Genomic DNA, 21,248 nt, shown 5'->3' with positions numbered 1-21,248 from the left:
TTGTATTTACATAAACAAACTCTAAGGGAAACACAAAGAAAACTAAAGTGGAAATCTGAGAGTATGAGTACCATCTTTTCAAAGGACAACAACAACAATAATAGCAAACATTGCCTGGAGATAACTCTACATCAGTACACAGATCTTCCTCACGGCTACTCAGTACTCCATTATCGTTGGAATTGTTGAATTAGCTCCGTACCAGTTGACATTTAGGTGGTTTCTAGTCTTCTATTATAGAAACTGCTGCAGAACATTTTTGTACATAGTTTTGCACTTAAACACAAGCATAGAGATAGAGCAAATTTTAAAAAGTAGAGTTGCTACATTAAAGGTAGCCAATACAAGAAATCCTTAAATAATGCAACCAGAGAATACCTCTTAAATTTGTTGACAGTTGTAGCAGCTGTAAAAACTCTGAGTTTAATAGCAATCAAGGAGCAAAATGGCTTTTTCTGAAAAAGATTAAATGAAAACTTAGAATGTTCCCATTTTCTGTCGTGAGAGCATTAAAGAAGCAGCACAATAAGCTCCTTTTAAAAGGAATTCAGACAAAACCCGAATGGTTTATTCTACGTAAGCTCTGGAACTTGAGCAAGAGAGGCCTCCTTTTAATAGTCATGAATTTATTTGAATTCATTATGTGGTTTCCCAAATGCTATGCACATTTAAAGCGACCTTTCGGCCTCGAAGTAGGAGTCTCAGAGCAGAAGGATGAAGAGAATCTCAGTCTCAATTAAGATAAACATCAACTGTCAAGACCCGATTAGACTACCTGAATGCCAAGAAGGCAAACCGTCATCAAAAGAAATGGAAAGCATCAGGGCAGCAGTAAACTGAGCAAAATTTAATTGTGTGAAGTTTCGATGGTGGGAAGAGATATTACTGAGTGTCCATGGAACACAGGGCTATGTTTGGACACATTTTCCCCTTTTCTTCCTTCCACTCTCTCCAGCCTGTTTTGGAGCTGTTTTTGAGTGGTTCTCCTTAGCTGCAATAACATCTCTACTCAAAGAGACATATCTGGGCAAAAGAAACTCTGTTATTCACTATGGTTAAGGAATGGTAGATACCAACTAACTAATTTTTATGGTTGACAGAGTAACAGAGAGTTATACATATATCCTTTTTTTTTTTTTGGTCTTTTTAGGGCTGCACCCGCAGCATATGGAGGTTCCCAGGCTAGGGGTCCAATCGGAGCTACAGCTGCTGGCCTACACCACAGACACAGCAACTTGGGATCTGAGCAGCATCTGCAACTACACCACAGCTCCCGGCAACTGCCAGATCTTTAACCCCCAAGTGAGGCCACGGATTGAACCCACATCCTCATGGATACTAATTAGATTCGTTTCCGCTGAGCCACGATAGGAACTCCTATTTTGTTGTTTTTTAATCCAGAAAGTACTTGAGAACTTGGAGGATGAGCACAGGAGGATGACTGTGGTGATGATTTGTGACGGGTTTCAGTCTCTCGCTGTTGGAAGCAGAGAGAACCCATTCATGCACTATTTCAGTGCGTCAGGGAAAAAACATGCCATATGTCCTCAGCAGTCTTGCCACTTAGAGCTTCTGCCTTTTGCACCATTTATGTTGTCACAGTGGACAACATAACTCAGCTGAAGGCCAATGTTATATCCTATGGAAGATTATTTCAGCCAGTTGCTAGAATCATATATATATTAGAACAGAATCCTGAAACCTACATATTCACAGCAAGAGAAATTTTAATATGGGTTGCCTGGTGGGCAATGTGCTCCCTAAAATGGATGTAAATTTACCATTAGGAAATACAGATGCTAGCTAGCATTATGTTTTAAGTGCAATCACAAGGCCACGTAGTTCTTACTGGTTTGGGGAACTTCTATGTTTTCCTTGTCTGGGAGAGGCATTGAAAACCTTAAGCCTAATAAAAAATGCTTTTCAATTTTAACATATCGATTCTAAGGAGGCTCCTAAAATTTGCATTAAGGGCAGAAATGTGCAGCTGCGTAGGATCCTGGGGGCACTTGTACTCCAGAAGGCATTCTTTCCTTTATCTCTAGGTGAAGTTCACTTTCTCTGATCTCAGCCCACCAGGACTCTCAGAAATTTCTAGCACTAGAGCCTGGCCTCAAGTACACATAGAAAACAACCCAGCCAAAGACCACCACCAAGGATGGACAGTGGAAAAACCTATCACTTCGAGATTTCTAACTTTCACTGGAAGTCTGCATGTGAAGGCCATGTAAATGCAAGAAGGCTCTTTAGAGAGCATTCTTTTATTTCTTTTCCCTTAAAAATGAGTGAAAGAGATGGCTTTCTTTCTGTTCTTCCTACCTGCTGGATATTCAAGGACTTTGTATCTGCTATAATCTTCTTCTCCCCAAGTTTTGCTGGTTCCTTCAGTTCTCAGCTTCCTGACTGCCCAAATAAAGTACATTTCCAGGACTAACTCACTCACTCACGAGTTAACACAGTCCTTCGTGTAGCAGTCTCTTCACTGCACTGACCAAATTGGCAATCATTTATTCTGTTTCTTTTTACTCAGTAAGCTCCATGAAAGGAGGGAGGCACAAATGTATCATCAGTGAATGCACATGGAAGAGACCAAACGCATCTGTCAGTATAGAAACATACAGGACTTAGCCTACACAAAATGATGGAAAACTGTGCTAAGCAAAAAGTCATGTTGAAGTAGTTTTTATAAAAAAAGCATTTTTATACCTCTACCTTGTTGTGGCATAAATGTAGGTTCCTATTAAAACATAATTTATGTATATTTAAGAACAGAAAAAAGTCTAACGCATTTCTAAATACTGTAATATTTAGAAAATGACATCTATTTTTAAGAGGGTTAGGTCAAAGAAGGTTTCAGTCTAAATTTAATTAGAAGTGAAGTTGATTTATTCCATATTCATGCGAATTTATTTAATAGAATAGTAAGTTTAGATCAAGTCAAGATTTATACATATTAGTTTTCAAGTAAAACAGTAATTAGATTTTACCTAGAGCTGTTAGGACATTTATTTCAGTAAAATTTCCACTGCCACTTAAAATCTTTTGTGAAAATTTGTATACATGTCATATCATATATCATTTTGTTAACTGGCTAAAATTTTTTTAATTGAAGTATAGTTGATTTATAATGTTATGTTACTTTTGGGTATACAGCAAAGTGATTCAGTTATACATATATATAAAACTGACTATATATATATATTCTTTTATATATATATATTCTTTTCCATTACAGGTTATTACTAGATAGTGAATATAGTTCCCTATGCAATACAGTAGGACTCTGTTGTTAAATGGCTAAAATTCTTACATCCTCAAACCAATAACTTGTATCAAAGAGTCAAACTTAAACCAAGAAGAAAACAAAAAGACAGTTTACAGAATGGGAGAAAATAGTTTCAAATGATGCAACTGACAAGGGCTTAATCTCTAGAATATACAAGCAACTTATACAACTCAATAGCAAAAAAGCCAGCAACCCAATGGAAAAATGGGCAAAAGACCTGAATAGACAGGTCTTTCTAAAAAAGATATACAAGCAGCCAACAAACACATGAAGAAATGCTCAACATCACTGATTATTAGAGAAATGCAAATTAAAACTTCCCTGAGATACCACCTCACACCAGTCAGAATGGCCATCATTAATAAGTCCATAAATAACAAGTGCTGGAGGGGGTGTAGAGAAAAGGGAACCCTCCTGCCCTGTTGGTGGGAATGTAAGCTGGTACAACCACTATTGAGAACAATATGGAGGTACCTTAGAAAACTATACATAGAACTACCATATGACCCAGCAATCCCACTCTGGGGCATATATCCAGACAAAACTTTCCTTAGAAAAGACACATGCACCCACATGTTTGTTGCAGCTCTATTCACAATAGCCAAGATGTGGAAACAACCTAAATGTCCGTCAACAGATGATTGGATTAGGAAGATGTGGTGTATATATACACAATGGAATACTACTCAGCCATAAAAAAGATAATGCCATTTGCAGCAACATGGAAGAAACTAGAGACTCTCACACTGAGTGAAGTAAGTCAGAAAGAGAAAGACAAATACCATATGATATCACTCATACCTGGTATCTAATATACAGCACAAATGAACCTTTCTACAGAAAAGAAAATCAGGGACTTGGAGAATGGACTTGTGGTTTCCCCGGGGGGAGGGGGAGAAAGTGGGAGGGATTGAGAGCTTGGGGTTAATACATGCAAACTATTCCTTTTAGAATGGATTAACAATGAGATCCTGCTGTGTAGCACTGAGAACTATGTCTAGATACTTACAACGGAGCATGACAATGGAGAAAAAATTATGTATAAATGTACGTGTAACTGGGTCCCCATGCTGTATAGTGGGGAAAAAAAGTGTTGGGGGAAATAACAATAAAAAATTTAAAAAAAAAGAGTCAAACTTAACGAGTCAAAATTAACATGAGAACAAACAAGAAAATATTATGAGCAGTTTTTTCCTCCTAATGATAATAAAATGGCTAAAACTTATTTGATTTGCTGTGTGTCCAGCAGTATGCCAAGTAAGCATTTTCCAAGTATTCTTTCATTTAACATTTTAGGACCTCCATGGACAGTTTTTTCCCTTGTCTAAAATCACCCAGCTTGTAAATGGAGGCATCTAGATTTGTACTTTACTTCCGCATCTCTCCAGTACCTAGCTATTATTGGCAATTCCAAACAGCTCCCAAGTTTTAATAGCTCTGCTCTATGATGCCCTATCCTGTGTTCGCCTATACTCTAAAGAAAAAGAACTCCTTTGAATGCAGTCAGGCAGATAAGGTCTGACATCAAAGTGATCTCCAGGTTTAGAGCTAGCCATTATCTTTTACCTGGAACAAAAAAGAATATCTATAAAGCCATCCAGAACATGACCATCTGGCCTACTCCTGCATGAAGTTTAAACATGATACATCAAACTTTCGAAGTGCTTTTGATTTCTTTCCATAAAATAGATAAAGGGCTTCTTAGATAACTGAGAAAAAAGAATGGACTTTCTCTCAAAGATTCCAGATGAAGTATCTTTCCATGTAGCATAACTTTCCATCTATCCTCCTACTAGTAAAAGCAACTCAGAGTTACTCAGAGTCCCTCCCCAAGTCTCTCTTAAATCATCAGAAATAGTTTGAGGGACCAGCACTTATGTTCTAACTATTACTCCTCTTACAACTCCTATATTACAAGGAATATTTCTTGCTCCCCACCAGTATGAATGAATTTATTCAGGATGCTATACTAATTAAGAAATCGTTAGGATTGAGACCAGACTCTATAGAAGTTTTCATGGATTTAACTTCCTTTCCCAACAAACTTTACAGGAAACCACAAGTTGATATGCATGGCACTATCTTTTCTTACTCTATCAGAGACAGAACATATTGTCACTCATTTAAGAATAGTTTCCTGAGAATTTTTTTTTTCTTTAAACAGGTTGATATTCGAGCTTGGGCGCTAAAGAATACAGAAAGTCAAGGAAAACTTTAAAGCAATTTTTTATGCAGAAATATTTCAGAAGACAATAGGTATTCATTTGGTATTCAATTAAGTTTTGCCTTGAAGGCTAGTGCTTTTTTATGTGTTTGACATTTACAAGGTTGGTTACACCTATGCAATATGTAGAAAGTGACTGAGTGAACATGAAATGCCCAGAACAAGTGGCACCAAAGGAATCTGGTATTTTAAAATTTGGGGAAGCCCAAGTTTGCATGTATAGATCCCTAGTCGCACTTCATTTATCTCTTATGTAAACATTCCCTAGCACACAAATGGCATGAATTATGGAAGAAAACTGGTTCGGTGCTGTGAATAAATTACCTAGCTCCTTGAAGTAAATTATCTAAAACTTTTCTTTGTATACTGAAAATTTAGGCAATTTTTGATGATTAGGAAATGATGTATGTGTGAAATTTAAAAGAACAAACCTCTGTGCTTTATACATGAAATTACCAAGAAAGTCAAATCACCAAGAACAAAACCAGAAGTGAATTTTTTTTTTAAAAAAACTAGTTATTTAAGAAGGGGCGACCAAAGGTATAACGCTGGGAGAAGTAGAAGATTCAAATGAGAAATTAATTTATAATTACAATCTTATAAATTTTATAAACTTTGCAAACAAAATCTTATAGTCTTTCCAACTACTGGCTAAAGTTTATGAAAGTTATTTATGGAATTGCCCACAAAACGTACTAAAGAGTTACCCAAATGGGGTAGGTTCTGATGTTACATTGAATTCAAAACTCGTAAATACAGTCAGAGATGTTATAATTGCCCCAAAAGAACCCTAGTCCAGATGTCTGATAGGAATCATGTTATAATATAGTTCCTTGTGCCAAGTCACGAAAATTTTATATTTTGTCAGCAAACAGGCTTTCCACTGTCGTGTGGAACCCTTGTGCGATGGTTGTAATCCTTAAGAGCAAATCCTTTGCACTGAACTACAGTGGGACATGAGGATTTTCTACCCGGAATCTGGTCTTTAATAGTTCTTTCCAAAGCTCCTATTAGATCCCTACTTGATGAAATGACCTTAGATTCATGCAGTGACAGCCACGGCTTATGCATGACGTTATAAAGGAATCCAACTGTGCTCAACCATGGTCATAGTGAAATTAGTTTATTTAAAGAGCTGGCAAACAAGCTAGTGGAAGTCATTTGTAGACAGGAAAAGTTTCTTTCCCTTATTAGTGAAACAGAGCCCTCAAGCATATTTTCATAATTTAATTAGGACCCATAAAAACGAAAGTCTCCTGGAGATTATCTGTGAAGACAGACATTTTGGCAAAAAGGTAAATCATGTCAAATGCTAACTTGAGTTATTTCTGTTTAAACTTTATTTCTTCCCAGCTCTTTTTCTGATGTTCTCTTCTCATGCTGTCTTCCTCTAAGTACATGAACATTTTCTACTCTATGTACTTTATGTTTGAAAAATTGAAGGCTAAATTCAACTAAATAAGAAAAGAAATCTGTTGATTTTAAAGTTTATTTAAATAAAATAAACTTAAATATTTAACTTGGCTGACATAGCCTTATTAGGAGGTGATTACATAAATAATTTATTTAGAATGAAATTATCCCTCTGGCCCAGGGAAAATATTTTGGTTTCCAAAAATCAAATATTCCAGATTTATTTCATATCACTCCACCCCAAATTCAAGTAGTGAGGTTTTTAAATTATTCTGTTCACCGCTGAATTCCTGAAAGCAATGGAACCACTTTTAAACTGTAAATGTATTCTTACCATGAAAGTAAAAAATACCCTGAGGATATAGTAAAATGTAAAAGGAGAAATCCCCTACCCCACAGGAATCCTTTAGAAAGTCACCGGACTGGAAATTTTATGAATGTGAAGGCTAATATTTCATCAATGTCTAACAGCCATCAAAGTGCCTGGGGCAGAACTGATTTAATAAACATTGTTAAGTGAAGCAATGAAAAATACACCTTTATTTTTGCAACCATTAAAAGAGCTACACAAAACTCTGTACATTTTAAGCTATAGAATCAGATAAAATGGCCAAGTGGCTAGAGAATGTTCTTGTACAACACTAAAAGCTAATGATTTTTCTCAGTTACTAAGGATTAAGCCTTAATTTCTTAGCATTAAAAAAAATTAAGTCTAGAAGTGTGGTAAAGCTAAAAGAAACTTAACAGTGGGGCAGCAAGTTCACAATTTGAGCAGGACGCTCACCCTGACATTGGAGGTCAGGCGTCACTTTCATTTCTTAGGGCTCTCAGTCACTCCACGCTCTCAGATTCAGCATCCCAGCTACGGAATCGGCCTGATGCTGACAGTGAAGCTGGAGTGGGCCCAAAGCAGTGGTCATGGTCCTCACCCCTAGCAGGTCTCTTGGCTGGAGAGATCACCACATTACCAGAGTCAGAAGGCCATCCAGATCAGCTGGGTGGCCAGGGGATGCAACACACCTCAGCACCTGTACCCTCCAGTCATGACTTGCTGATAGCCCTGAGGTGGTGAGTCACTGAGACAAGGAGACAACATTGAGGAAAACTGGGAAATGTAGATTCTAGAATGGGAGCCTCATGAGGGAATGAGAAGACGTGTTGAGACTGGAATTATCAGTGAAGGTGGGAAACTAAGGGTGAAACCCACAGGAAAAAAAAATCCTCCCAGACCTGATCCTTTACAATTCCTCACCAGAGAGAGTCAATTCTGTTTCTGTAACTTGCTCAGTACAGTCCCTAGCAGCCTGCCTTCTCTTACAGGAAAATTAAACATAAAAACAGATTGGAACGTTTTCTTGGTGATGTAGAACAACTCCTTGATTTCTCTTCATGCAACAGACAGATGCGGAATACTGCTGATGGAACAGGCTCTGTGCTGGGCACACAGGAGCAAAGAGGGACAGGCCCTGCGACCCACTCACAGCCCCAGGTAGGACTGACAATGGACAATTGCTACAAAACCTCAAGAGCTGACAGAGAAATGGACCAGGTCTCCCAAGAACGCAGAGAGGCGCCTTTCAATTTTGATGGCAAGGTCTAGGAAGGCTTCCCAGAAGAAACATCCATGGAGGGGGGATCTAAGCAACAGAGTTTATATGTGAAATTGTATTCCAATGATTACTGTAAATTGACAACAGTTTTAAGGGCTCATGTAGTCCTACATACCAAACTGTGATCTAAACAATCTACATAAATCATTTTTCTCCTTATTTATATTTCAAACACTTTGCTTAATTAACCAGATGTTAGTGAGACTGAATGAAGTACATACAACCACATCAACATGGGATAAACTCTCAAACATCAATTTTTTGGGGGGGAGGGAACAGCCACAAAATAGTACAAACTGTATTATTACTCCTTTTTTATAAAAATCAAATCTGGAAAATAGTATTCTGTGACTTGTAAAATCAAGATAGTTGTTATACTTGGCACTGGTGGGCAGAGGCTGAGAGGGGCACAAAAGTGGCTTGAGGTCTGCTGGTAGCATTGTTAATCTGAAGGGTGATTATAAGGGTGGCCACTGATAATGCAAATTACTAATTTTTCTTTTTCTTCCTTTCTTTCCTTTTCCTTTTTTTTGCTTTTCTTCATTCCTTCCCTCTTTCCTTCCTTGCTTGCTTTCTTTCTTTTGTTTGCAGCATCCAAAAAGATTTTTCTATGGTTTATAATATGCATACATGTTCTTCATAGGTGACAAATGACCTAAAACATGTTGAAATTTCTAAAAACTATACATACATATTTGCATAAATGTATATATCATGCTTTTGCTCCAACTTTATTTGCATGCCAAGTTTAATGACAGTTTAGATATAAAGAATAATATAGATATTATCCAATTACAGGGGCCACTTAAATGGCAAGCAGCCACATAAGGCCCCTCTTCTCTCTGGCGACATCACCAATAGATGGAGGCGTGTTCTGAGTTTCAGTGCAGCTCCCAGTACTGCACCCTATGTGCCACCTACTAACTGACCACAGGTGAAAACAATTGGCTATCTTGGTTAAAACCCAAGATTTAAGGAAAAAAAGAAAAAAACAATGGACACCATCTAATTCTTTTGTTGTTTACATGAGAAAGATCTTACAATTAAGGACAAATTTCACATGTATTTCTAGGTCAGTATATAACTTCACACCCATGTGTGTAAATGATTTTTCCCAATTATAATAACACCTTTATAAAGGCATGTTTGCTGCTTTTTGTGTTTTATATTACCATAGAAACACTTATTGATTCATATGTAATTAGACAGGAGTTTAACAACAGGACATAGATAAACAACTGGGATTATTTTTTCCAAGCAGAGAATCAAGGAATCTTTTGTGACTCAATTTCTCCCCCAAGGTGGTTCACTCCACCCTCAATCACACCTTTTAACCCAATGTACAGTTGTTAATTATAACGAGGTAGTGCTTTTACACATTTTTATTGGTAACTACTCATAATAAAATAAGTAGATACCAGAGACAATGGAATGCTAATTGGTTGCTCTCATGAAACCACTGCATCCACTGTATTTCCAGTCTCTATGTTTTTCAGCTCAACCTGAAGCAATACTCTGGGCCATGGGAACAGATCTTCTAACCAGATCCCATTTTTTTTGCCGGTTGTTTTTCTAGAAACAGATGGAGAAAGAGGCTTAAGCCCTTTTTCCTGAACTAGGATGTCAGGGCAAACTAAGCAGGCATCCTCCTCAGTCTGGGGCCTGCTAAGGAGGGTGAGACTCAGGCTGTGAGGTTACAATCTGTGAATTACATAACTCAGAATGTATGTTAGGACCAGAGGGGATCTGGAGAGGCAGGGGAGGCCTGGCAATGAGAAACAGTGAGACTGAACCACAAGGTGGCCCCATGTAGGAAGGTTACACGGATGCATCTGTGATAAATTCCAGGCTCCCAGCCCTTCCTTTGAGATTAACCTCCTGCCTGGGACTTGCTTCCCTAAAGAATTTGACCAAGTTTTACATAGCTCAATCACAGGCATTTTAGTTTCCAGTTGATCACTTCTTACTCTGCCCCCTTCTCTATGGAGTTTACTTCTCTGATCCACCTGAATAGGAGGATGTCTTCTTTGAATCACAGGGTTAATGTAATTTATCCAGAATACCAAGCTTTGTATAAATGCTCAGTTCTGAGGTGTGCCCAAGAAGAAGACTGCCTTATGGAAAAGAAGCCCTTATACACGGAATCAGTTTCACACTTACAGTTCTTGATTATTTAAAAAGTTCCACTAATATACAAATTTGAAAAATGTGTAATACAAACTAACATTTGCTGGCAATCACAAGGAATCAGCTACTGTGCTACGGACTTTAATTAACTTTAAGTTAATTAACTCATTTGACATATTAACATGACTAAAGGTAATATTTAATTATTTTAATGTATGTATGTATGTATGTATGTATTTAATGGCTACCCCCACAACAGACAGAAGTTCCCAGGTCAGGGACTGAATCCCACCCACTGCTGCAAACTATGTCACAGATGGGGCAAAACCAGATCCTTTAACCCACTGAGTGGGGCTGAGGATCGAACCTGCAGTTCCTCAGCAACCAGAGCTGAAGTAGTCAAGTTCTTAACCTACTGCACCATGGTTGGAACTCTGCATTTAATAATTTTAAAAAGCATGTGAATCCATGAATTCTCTTATTTGCCACACAATCTTGGGTGAGTTTGCTTCACCAGTTTAATAAATGAGGAGTAATAATAGCAGGTGCCTCACAGGATTTCTGATGAGAACGTTTTAGGATAATTCTTGTCAAATGCACAGCCTGGTACCTGCCACATAGTAAGTACTCAGTAAATAGAGATTACCATGATTTTATTTCTGTGAAGGCTATACTAGAAGAACGGAGGGTGGCGAAGTTACAGTTTCAACACATGAGTTTTAGCAACTTAATTAGCTATGTGACATCCAGAAAAAAGTGTAATGATCAGAGTTCTGTTATGTGGGGAAGACTGTGGTCAAAGCAATGGTCTTGAATTTCCTTAAGGAGATTGCTGAGGACTCAGTCTCCATATTTCTCCACGCATATTCCTCCAAGCCAATTTTATGAGAAGTTATGACAGAATTATTATGGCATTAGCTAACTTCATAGACATAAGTTACAGAATTACATTAAAGTCCCAAACAAATTATAAATTTAACTGTTTTCATGAATTTGCCTGACGTCTAAGTTTCAGCTCTCTATTTGATCTCAAACTTCATGTCTGAGGGTTTATGTTTTTTTTTTAATATTTTTCCAACAAACTCTTTTGCCACAAAAGCACTGACATTGTTTCTAACCATTTTTCTTGACCCTACTTGACTGTTAAAGACCAGCAAAACTCTTCCAGTTCCAAAATGGGGTCGGGAGGGGAGAATTAGATTATAGGTTATTCTCTGTGGTCCCATTCATTTCAAATATTTTATGGCTCTACTCACTGTTCAAATGCCAGAGAGGAAGAAGACAGTGTAATTTATAGTCTGACCAAGGGGAGAGTGTCAATAAATTGAATGCATCAGGACCTAGCTAGATCTCTAGAGAACAAAGCTGGGTCAAAGTCTACTTTCTACTTCTCCACCCATTTCTATGGGTCCCTGGTGGGACATGTGCATGCAAATCTCGAGAAAGAAGGCAGGCAAATATAACAAATATTTGTTCTTGAGCTGCACAAGGTTAAAAGGAGAAACTTGAACAATCTAGGATAGGAAGGAAAAGGCTGAAGCAGCAGTCTTCTGACCACTTTTTGGAAGCCCAGGAAACAGAACCATGGGTGGGTAAAGCAGTGGAAAGAGTGGGGAAAAGCAAATTAAAAAAAGAAAAACAACAACAACAACAACAACAGCAGCAGCAACAACAGATGGGGGATTTAGGATCAGACCATGTTTTCTTCAGCACTGTGATTTAAGAGCTGTACGACCCCAATTTTATCTCGTATGGTTGTTTTGAAGGCAAAACTGAGTGCAGCACCAAGTCCAATGTCTGACAAACACTAAGTGCTCAGTACTGCACAGCTATCATCAGTGCAATGGTTATTGCTCTAACTATCACAATAGACTTAGGAGCTGTTGTCCAAGCCTGCTGGTGATCCAGCTGCCAATCAGCTACCTGCTGTTCCATGACACAGCTGCCTCAGAGGAAACATCACAGCAGCAGCTCTCTACTTCCTGGAAGGCCATGGGTTAAAAGTTGACATACTTTGCAGGAATTTTTCCTAACCAAAACAGTCTCAGTCATATAAATCCCTTAACGCAAAGAAGAAATTTTGTACCACATACAGTGGAATGACAGCATGGATGTTAGGAATTATTACTTTCTGTATTTCATAGATACATGAATATTTTATACGTATTCATTTTAAAAAGCTGAATTGCTCATCTTGAATGTATTTGAAACAGGAAGAATGAGGCACAATGGGAGAACTCTTCTGTGTGAGGCTTGAAAACAATTACATATTGAAACTATGTTTTACGAAACATTTCTTTGAACAAGTCACATTGGTGCCATCTCCTTTGCACTTCACAAAGAATAGTTGGCCAAATAAAATGATAAAAGACCATGAAGTCACTTATTTGCAGTTTTCAAACGTCATAAAGGAGAATCTGCTTATCTATTGATTCCCTACCCCTGATAACTAGGAAGAAATGGGTTAAAATTTAAGCAAGGGAGATTAGTAAGGGGTGTAAACAAAACGTCTTAACTGTGTGGGTTGTAAAACATCAGGATCTTTCCTGTAAGGAAGCTTTGGAGGCTGTAATCCCTGTGTGCATAGATTCTATGCCTTGTTTCTATTTTTCTCATTCCTTATTCTCCTTCACGTAACATTAGAAAGGGAAACACTTGAAGCTGACTTTCTTGATCCTCTGGCCAAAGCCAAAGCTTTTAGCATTGAGACGAAGGGGGAGTAAAAAAACCAAAAAAAACCGCTTCTGCATTCAAGTCCATTACTGGAGCTTTTGCCAGAAGGTGGCAGTGTGATTAGAGAGGGCAGGGCGCCAGGTGGTGGGTGTCTGGAGTTCTTCCACGTGGGCCTCCCCTCTGACCTCCTCTCTTACCTCTCTAGCTACTTCTTCGGCTCTTTTCCCACAATCTTTCCCATATTGTTTCTCACTTCAAAAGAGTTGACTTTACCCTTTAAGACTTTAGCTTAGCTTCCCCACTTTACATCCTCATCACCCAGGATGCTCCTGGGAAAGCCAACCCCCAAGAGGGTTGAAGACAGATAATAAATAGCTATCATTCATCTTTCCCCTGTGATGCTAAAAACTGCATCCATAGGTTCTGGGATTCTCTCTACTCTCCATTCTTCTGAAGGACTTCCTAGTTTAAGCCAAACTTGACCACAGAGCAGGGCATTTAGAGAGCCAAGACACATCATAGGCATGGGCTCCCATTAGTTATGTTCAGACGGTTATGCTTAATTATACTTATCCAGGCTCACTGTCTTTGTGCCTCTGTGGTACTCCCAGGCTTCCTGTAGGCCCTGATCCCTGGAAAGATGTAGTGCTCTTGGCTAGAGCATCCTTCACTTCTACTACCCATTTTCTAAAATATCTTCCACCTCTATTTTACCTCCTGAGTAGGTGGATAATCTCTGGAGGAGATCCTTTAAAAATCTTTGTTAGGTTTTCACTAAGACTGTGCTTTCTTTGTGACGATATTCTTCACCGTCCTAGTTAACAGCCCCCAGGTCCCATTCCTGTTACCTTTATCTAAGCTTTCACAATTCTGTATGTCACAATTCTGTATTAGCAATACTCTTATTTAGAATATCTATACATATCTTACAGGCATCTTTTTCTAAGGAGAATCTCCTTGAACCTTTTCAGTTTCATCTTGTGATCTACTTTCTCAATCTTGACAGGTGGATAGATCCATGATTAACCATTCCTACCCTCATGATTGTGTTCATGTCCTCATTCCTTCTGATTTCATAAAATTCACTCCATGACTGCAATGACTGGCACAGGGACTAATAAGTGAGATTATTAGGTGAAGACCTATGCTGACAGGTTTCAGTGATGGGCCAACACTATGGTCAATGGGGAAGAGAAGAACAGAGTGACAGGTCGGACTAAGCTGCACACACGTAACCACATACCCAACCACAGCCATGTTTAGTCACATGGAGCCTATAGAGTGCAATGTAGCTAAGGAGAGTGTTGCCTGGGCAATTTAACCTACGAATTTTATTCACCAGTGACAGGATAGAAAGAGTGGTTGAGAACCCCATTTTGAAATATTCGAACCACAGAAACATCCTTCTCCTGAACAATGTGATACCAATTCAGCATTTCTTTATCGACAACCATGTTGAATTCCTGACAGGTCAGCTATCTGCATATTTAATAGCAATGATTTTTCCCATCCTAAACAAGTTTAAAATAAACTTGTAAAAAATCAGATGTTAAATAAAATTAAAGGAGCTTAACTCTTATAACTGTTCTCTGATCTCCAAGAAATAAGAATTATTCTATAACGTTAAAGCCGTTCAAGTCTTTGAACTGCTGCTATTTGAACTTTCCAGGAAGTTTAATTACCAGCAAGTTTATCCCAGTTCACATAGTGATACAAAAAAAAAAAAATCACAAAAGACTCTCTGGTAGTAGGGTACCACTACAGAATGTAGAACTATAAAGGATCATGGTAGTTTATTAGCTAAGTGGTTTTCAAACAACAGTCCTTGGAACCCTTAGAGCTCTTTAATGGTATTGCAAGGATGGGCATTAGGTTGGGGTTGGGGGACAAAGGAGCTAACTGAGCAGATGTTTTACTGTCATACGCATGATTATACATTTTTACTAATATATATCCTACCTAGATGTCATTTTAAAAATTATCTCTATATACTAAATATATATATTTAAGTATATATATTTAAATGTTTTGTATACACTGACTTGTTTATATTAGCATATCATCTATATAAAGTATTCATTGAAAATACATATTTGAAATCCACTGGTCAGCCCACCCTCTTTATTTTATAGGTGAGTAAACCTAGCTATAGAGGGATTAGGTGGTTTCACCAGGGAAATAAAGCAAGTTAGAAGGAGGGGAGACAAATGGCTTTTCCAGAGAATTTCATAAATTATGACTTTAAAGAATAAACCTATCTGTGATCCACTCTGTGCTTCCTTGGCATTAAAACATTACATTTTAAATAATGTTCAAGGTACTTAACCACTTCTCCTAAAAGCTGTTTATCTCTAGGTCTATTATATAACAGATGTTAAAAAAAAAAAAACAAAAAACTCAGGTAATAGGATCAAAAAAGTTTATTGCATGTTCAAGACTTAGAATAAATCTTGAGAATAGTCACTTCCCTAAGTAAGCCAAGTCACAGTGTATGTTGGACAGGCAGAAAGTATGCAGATTCCATTTGTTTCCCCATTTATAAAAGTTTGTATGATAAAAGATATAGGAAGGAAGATTTTCTACCTTTTTCAAAGGTGACTTAAAACAGTATGAAAGTTCATATAAAGTCTGAGATGCAGTACTTACTTTATACCTGAACTTTACAGAGCTTGCAGAGAACAAAGCATAAAACTTGCTAACATAGTTGGAGAGATGATCTATTTAGAACTGTGAAGAACTGACGTTGGTCTTTTACTTCTCCAAAATAGGGAAGAGATGACCTATTTGTAATCAGTAGAGAATAATTACAAAAGTCTTTCAAATAGTCATTTTCCAATGCCTGACATCATCCTTAAACTTCACAGGCTGCCATACCTCTAAAAAGACAACATCCAATTTATTTTTTCAATTGTTTAATATCTGACTAAATATTTTATTGCATTTAGATACACTCACAGAATGGAGAATTTTACAGTTATTAAACATGACAATTATATACACAGCAGGTATATATGCAGCAGGAGACATGCTGCAGTAGAAAGAGCACTCCCTCTAAAATAGACCAGCGTGGGTTCAAATCCCAGTCCAGGATTAAAGGACCTTGCTCAAGTTATTTTAACTCATAGGTTCATTGCCTCATCTGTAAAATGTGGGTTAACTCCTTCCTTTCAATGTTGTTATAAGACGTAAACACGATGCTGTATGTAAAATTCTCCACAGAGTTCTCATTCATAAAATATACTCAATAAAATGAAAGTTAGAAGTATTATTATTAGAAACTTAAAAAACACTGCATGTAAATGAAGGAGAGCACAGAACTAATATTTACGATTGTTCAGTATATACAAGTAAAGTAAAAAATGAAAATAGTTGAGGATGGGATACTGGAAATTATAAATAATTTTCCCTCCAAAACATACACCTTTTATTCTTAATTAGAAAAACAAGTACTTTTAGTCTACTCAGATGCTTTTTACTGGGATCGTGAAGCCAAAATAAGAATTCTCAGCCAATCTGAACTTTTATAACCCTAGGAGAAAAGAGTTAATAGAAAAAAAGCAATCACTTATTGATCTGAGGAGCAATGTAATTCAGAAAATTGCATCTCAGTAGTGAAATTCTCATTTGTCATATTTTGGACATTAAGCAAATTGTTGTTTACCAGATATACAGATACTTATACATATAAAGATGAGCTTGCTGACGAATGTGGTAATTACATTTTTAATATATTTAAACTTCCATGTATAACACTTCTTTGATGAAAGAGTTCACATAGTATAGTACAGCGACAAGAAGAGAGAAAAATCTCTCTACCACCATTCCTGCCATTTTTATATTAAAAGGTAACCACTACCAAAGGCTTTGAAAGCCTTCTAGACTTTTTTTCTATGCCTATAAACCTAAGTACAATTTTAGATATTTAACAATCTGCTTCAAAATTTGCTTTATACAAAACCCACAGTCATATTTTAGATTATTTTTCCCAGATTATAGAATGAACAATCTTGAATATCACAAGCATATATCAAATAAGAATTTCTGACAGCAGAAAAGAACAAAGTCCAGTTTTATTGACCAAAGTTCTCTTTATATTTGTAATTACATAAGTTTGGGTTGGATTAATGAGAAGTACCTCTGGGATATATTTTTAAAATGGCAAAATGCTATAGGATTCTAATTTTATTATAATATATAATTGTTGATAAATCTAAATTAAGACACATAACAGATTAATTTTGAAATTATTTTTAGCTCATTTTTTGGACATTCATAGGATTTTAACTATAAATAAGGCTTATCTTTTAAGAAGATGAATTAAGAAGAGGAATATAGAATATCACTAGGAGTTTGTTGTGAAATCCCTTTCTAAAATGTGAATGGCTCATAGGAATTTAATTAGCGCTGTAAATAACAAGTTAATTTTTTTTTTTTTTTTAACGGTACTGTTTGGAGAGAAGGAGGAAAAAGTAAAGAAAAAGTAATCTGCGGCACCGGATTCTTGCAGAAGGCAGTTAGCAAATTTGCAAAGGTAGCATTTAGTTTGGAGGCTTTCAGGGGGAAAATGGGCAGTTTTAAAGAAAATGGGCCAATGGGAAATAGATTTATACAGGCAGCATAAAGATGGATAAGGCAAAAGATGGTTCCCCAAGAACAACATATTCTCAAGTGCAGAATAAAATAAAATCATCTGAAAAAGGAATATTGATTTGGTCTCTATAGTGGGAAGTCAACTGTTAAAGCAGATGAACTAGGTTTTGGCTTTTGAAAAGGAATGGGGGTTGTGGTGGGTTAAGTTACAACAAAAAAGCTGATGAGAGGATATGGATTCGCTGAGCTTTCTAGGGCATGTGTGTGTATTTACACAAACACACACACATGCATATTTCCTCTGTACACCTAATCTGTCATCTATGTAGAGTCTACTATATAAAAATATAATAAGTAAATACATGTGTATGTATAGAATTTGAATGATAAAAGGAATAGCAAAACAGTTAAACTGTAATGACAGCAAATGAAACCTTAGGTCAAATGACTGAGAGGCAACAGTGATATGTCCAAATAGTTCTATTATTAACAAGACAGATGTAAGAATAATAACTGTGGAGGTTTCTGTAGTGTGCTGTCAGGAGTCATTAGCATAAAGAGGGACATTTATTTCTTCCATAAACACCATTCTGACCCAAACACTATGCAAACTATTTAAAATTAAGTGGAACAATATATACATACATAAATCAATATTTTAAAATATATACTTGAAACTGCGACCCTATTTATTTATGAAAATACCTTACATAATTTAGAATAATAAAATGAATAGTTGTGGATAAAAATAGACTGTGATAATCTCGAGGGAGTAAAGGATGTCAATGTGACTACTCTCCCGAAATGAACTAATTGTTCCTGATTGATTGGATTCTGAATTTGGAAATAAGTCTCCCCGCATTTTAGGCAAAGAGGGAAATAGATGGGTTAAATACTATATATTCACATATAAGAGCCTGCTTTCACATAAGCAGGACAGAAATCACAAGTGGATAAAATTCACTTATTTTATAAATTCTAATTTTACTCATTTATATTAGAGATTTATACTAGCTAAGGTAATTAATAAAAGGATTCTAAGTATTTATTTCCCAGTATTTATTTGGCATAAAATAGCCTTACAAACTTATTTTCAGACACAATCTTTTCTTTAAATAAACTCAAGGAGGAATTTACTGTACTACTCTTTTATTTCAAAAAAAATCACAATTGATGAAAGAGATGATGTAAGAAATCTACATTTATAGGTTATTAAAACTCACAGAAATACCACTGAAGGGACAATTCTTGATTCTAATCCCCTATTAAACACTAGTACAACAACAGCAAACAATAAAGCAACCACATAAATATGGGCTGAATTCCTTACGTAAATGAGTATTTACATGTGTGTTTGTTTGCTCAAATAATTCTACATAATAATTTTGCCTGCCTGTTTCCATCCTACCCCCAACACCTGCTTCAATCACTGCTTTTATTTTTCCTGTCTAAAGAAGTATTATTTCTATTTCAAAGAGGTGAGATTAATTATTTACAATCAATCACTAAGATAAACAAAATAGAAGTAACTTCTGAAACAGGATATAAATATTTTGTAAGTAACTATCTCTAGACACAAAAGTTACTTTATTGAAAGAATATTCCTTAGGGACCATATGCATATGAGCATATCAAACAATGAGGAAGTAGAAGAATTAAATATTAGACTAGATTGAAATTAGCATACTTTTCATTAGGATGAAAATGACCAAAAAACCATAATTATTACGGAACAGTACATTAACCAAATAAAACATAAGGGATTTCTGAATGATAAGCAACTTGATATACATTTAGTCACAATTAAAGTTGGTTCCTATGATTAAGCTATATAACATTATTAATTTCTCTAACACATCCTGTATTAAGAGCCAAGGTATTACTTCTAAAGATCACCTCAAAGACTGTCAACTACCAGCCTGCTTGCATCAGGCAAGAAAAAAAACAAGCAACTCAATCAGACAGTGAAAAATGACAAATTTTTTTGTCCTAAACTCCCAACATTTTTGCAAGTTTCTTTTCTCTTGTAAAAACTGACACCAAATGAATTGCTATGATCCACATGGAGTTAAAAAAAACGTGGGCACCCCTGTTTTAGAGCAGACAAAATCGGGAGCAAAACTGACAAGGAAAGTGTCACCAACACTGCTCTTTCTGGCAAAGCCCTAACATCACATCTAACTCTCAAATCTCGTCAGCAATTACTAAATACTCCACTATTACGTCAATCTTAACAGGAAAGAAGGGGAGAAGCAAGAGAGAAAAGCGTGTTACCACACTCCCTCCGAAGTCCTCAGGGAACTTGTAGACCGGGATCTCGGCTTCATAATTATGCTCATTTTGGAGGAAAAAAAAAAAAAAAAGAGAGGGAAAAAGAAAAAAAAATCTTCAAGTATTCTGTTTATACATTTCAGCTGTGCTTCTGCAAAGATGGCTTGAAATATATTCCATTTCCAAGGGGGGTTGCTTGAAGAAATCTAAATTTCCCGGAGTCCAACTCCTGTCCCCAGTCCAGAACAGAGGGAAGTTCCTAAGACATAGGAGCTTTTTCCTCTTTCACAGTGAATTTACTCCAGCGTTAGGCTGTTCGGAAGTGACAGTTTGTTTTCTGTTTTGCATTGCCAAGGGAGGAACTGGAATTTGAATCTCTTCTTCATCTGGTCACAAGGGCGACCAACACAGTGAAAGAGCCACTTGATCACATCTTTTTTGCAATTCCTTAAGAAGAGATTGAAAGGTTTCCCACACTTGAAAAGTGATCAGGTAGAGAGAAAGGAAACGAAAATGACCGCGAGGTACTGGAACGCCGAAGAGCTGTCAGGGAAGTTCCATTTCAGAGCGACCACAAGAAAACACTCTTTGAGGGGAGCCAAGAAGTCAGGGAGGGAAGAAAGCTCTCCAACTTGGGCCGAGCCCACTGCTGTACCTGTGAATGTAATTTCCGTTGTGTCCCCTGCTTAGAATCTGACTCCAAGCCTTAGTGAATGGGAACTATCATTCAATCTGACCGGGCTGAAACTATTCCTCAAGGGCTGTATGACGTCTGTAGGAAGGCAGTTCAAAACATTGCAGGGAAGTGAGAGAGGAAAAAAAAAAAAAAAAAAAAAACCAACCAGCACCCAGCCTGCCTAGCCAATTGCTGAAACTTACAAGGCTTCCCTCCACTCCCTTCCTTCCACTCCTCCAGAGATGGGGAGTGTAAACCATCCAAGCAGACAGAAGACATCTCAAAATTTATAAAACCATTTCCTCCTCTGGGAAATGAGGTGTCTATGTTACTCAGGGTAAGATTCCCTGAGCACCTTTGTAAGGAACACACCCCTCT

The 21,248-nt window shown here is 37.0% G+C and overlaps 1 protein-coding gene across 6 annotated transcripts in view; it reads right to left on the bottom strand.

Moving 5' to 3' along the window:
• Window positions 1–21,248, bottom strand: part of PDE4D (phosphodiesterase 4D) — a 1,473,810-nt gene that overhangs the window by 262,013 nt on the left and 1,190,549 nt on the right. The window contains exon 1 of one of the 6 annotated variants that reach the window (XM_047756247.1): window positions 20,198–21,000. The exons of the other annotated variants lie outside the window; for them this stretch is intronic. Within the exon in view, the coding sequence (XP_047612203.1) occupies window positions 20,198–20,262 (65 nt within the window). The 5' untranslated portion in view covers window positions 20,263–21,000. Of the gene's footprint in view, window positions 1–20,197; window positions 21,001–21,248 lie in introns of those variants that run through there. 6 annotated transcript variants of the gene reach the window in all.

Source organism: Phacochoerus africanus, chromosome 1 (assembly GCF_016906955.1).
Source record: "Phacochoerus africanus isolate WHEZ1 chromosome 1, ROS_Pafr_v1, whole genome shotgun sequence".
Lineage (NCBI taxonomy): Eukaryota > Metazoa > Chordata > Mammalia > Artiodactyla > Suidae > Phacochoerus > Phacochoerus africanus.
The sequence above is the reverse complement of the archived record's forward strand: the minus strand, read 5'-3'. Positions and strand labels throughout refer to the sequence as shown.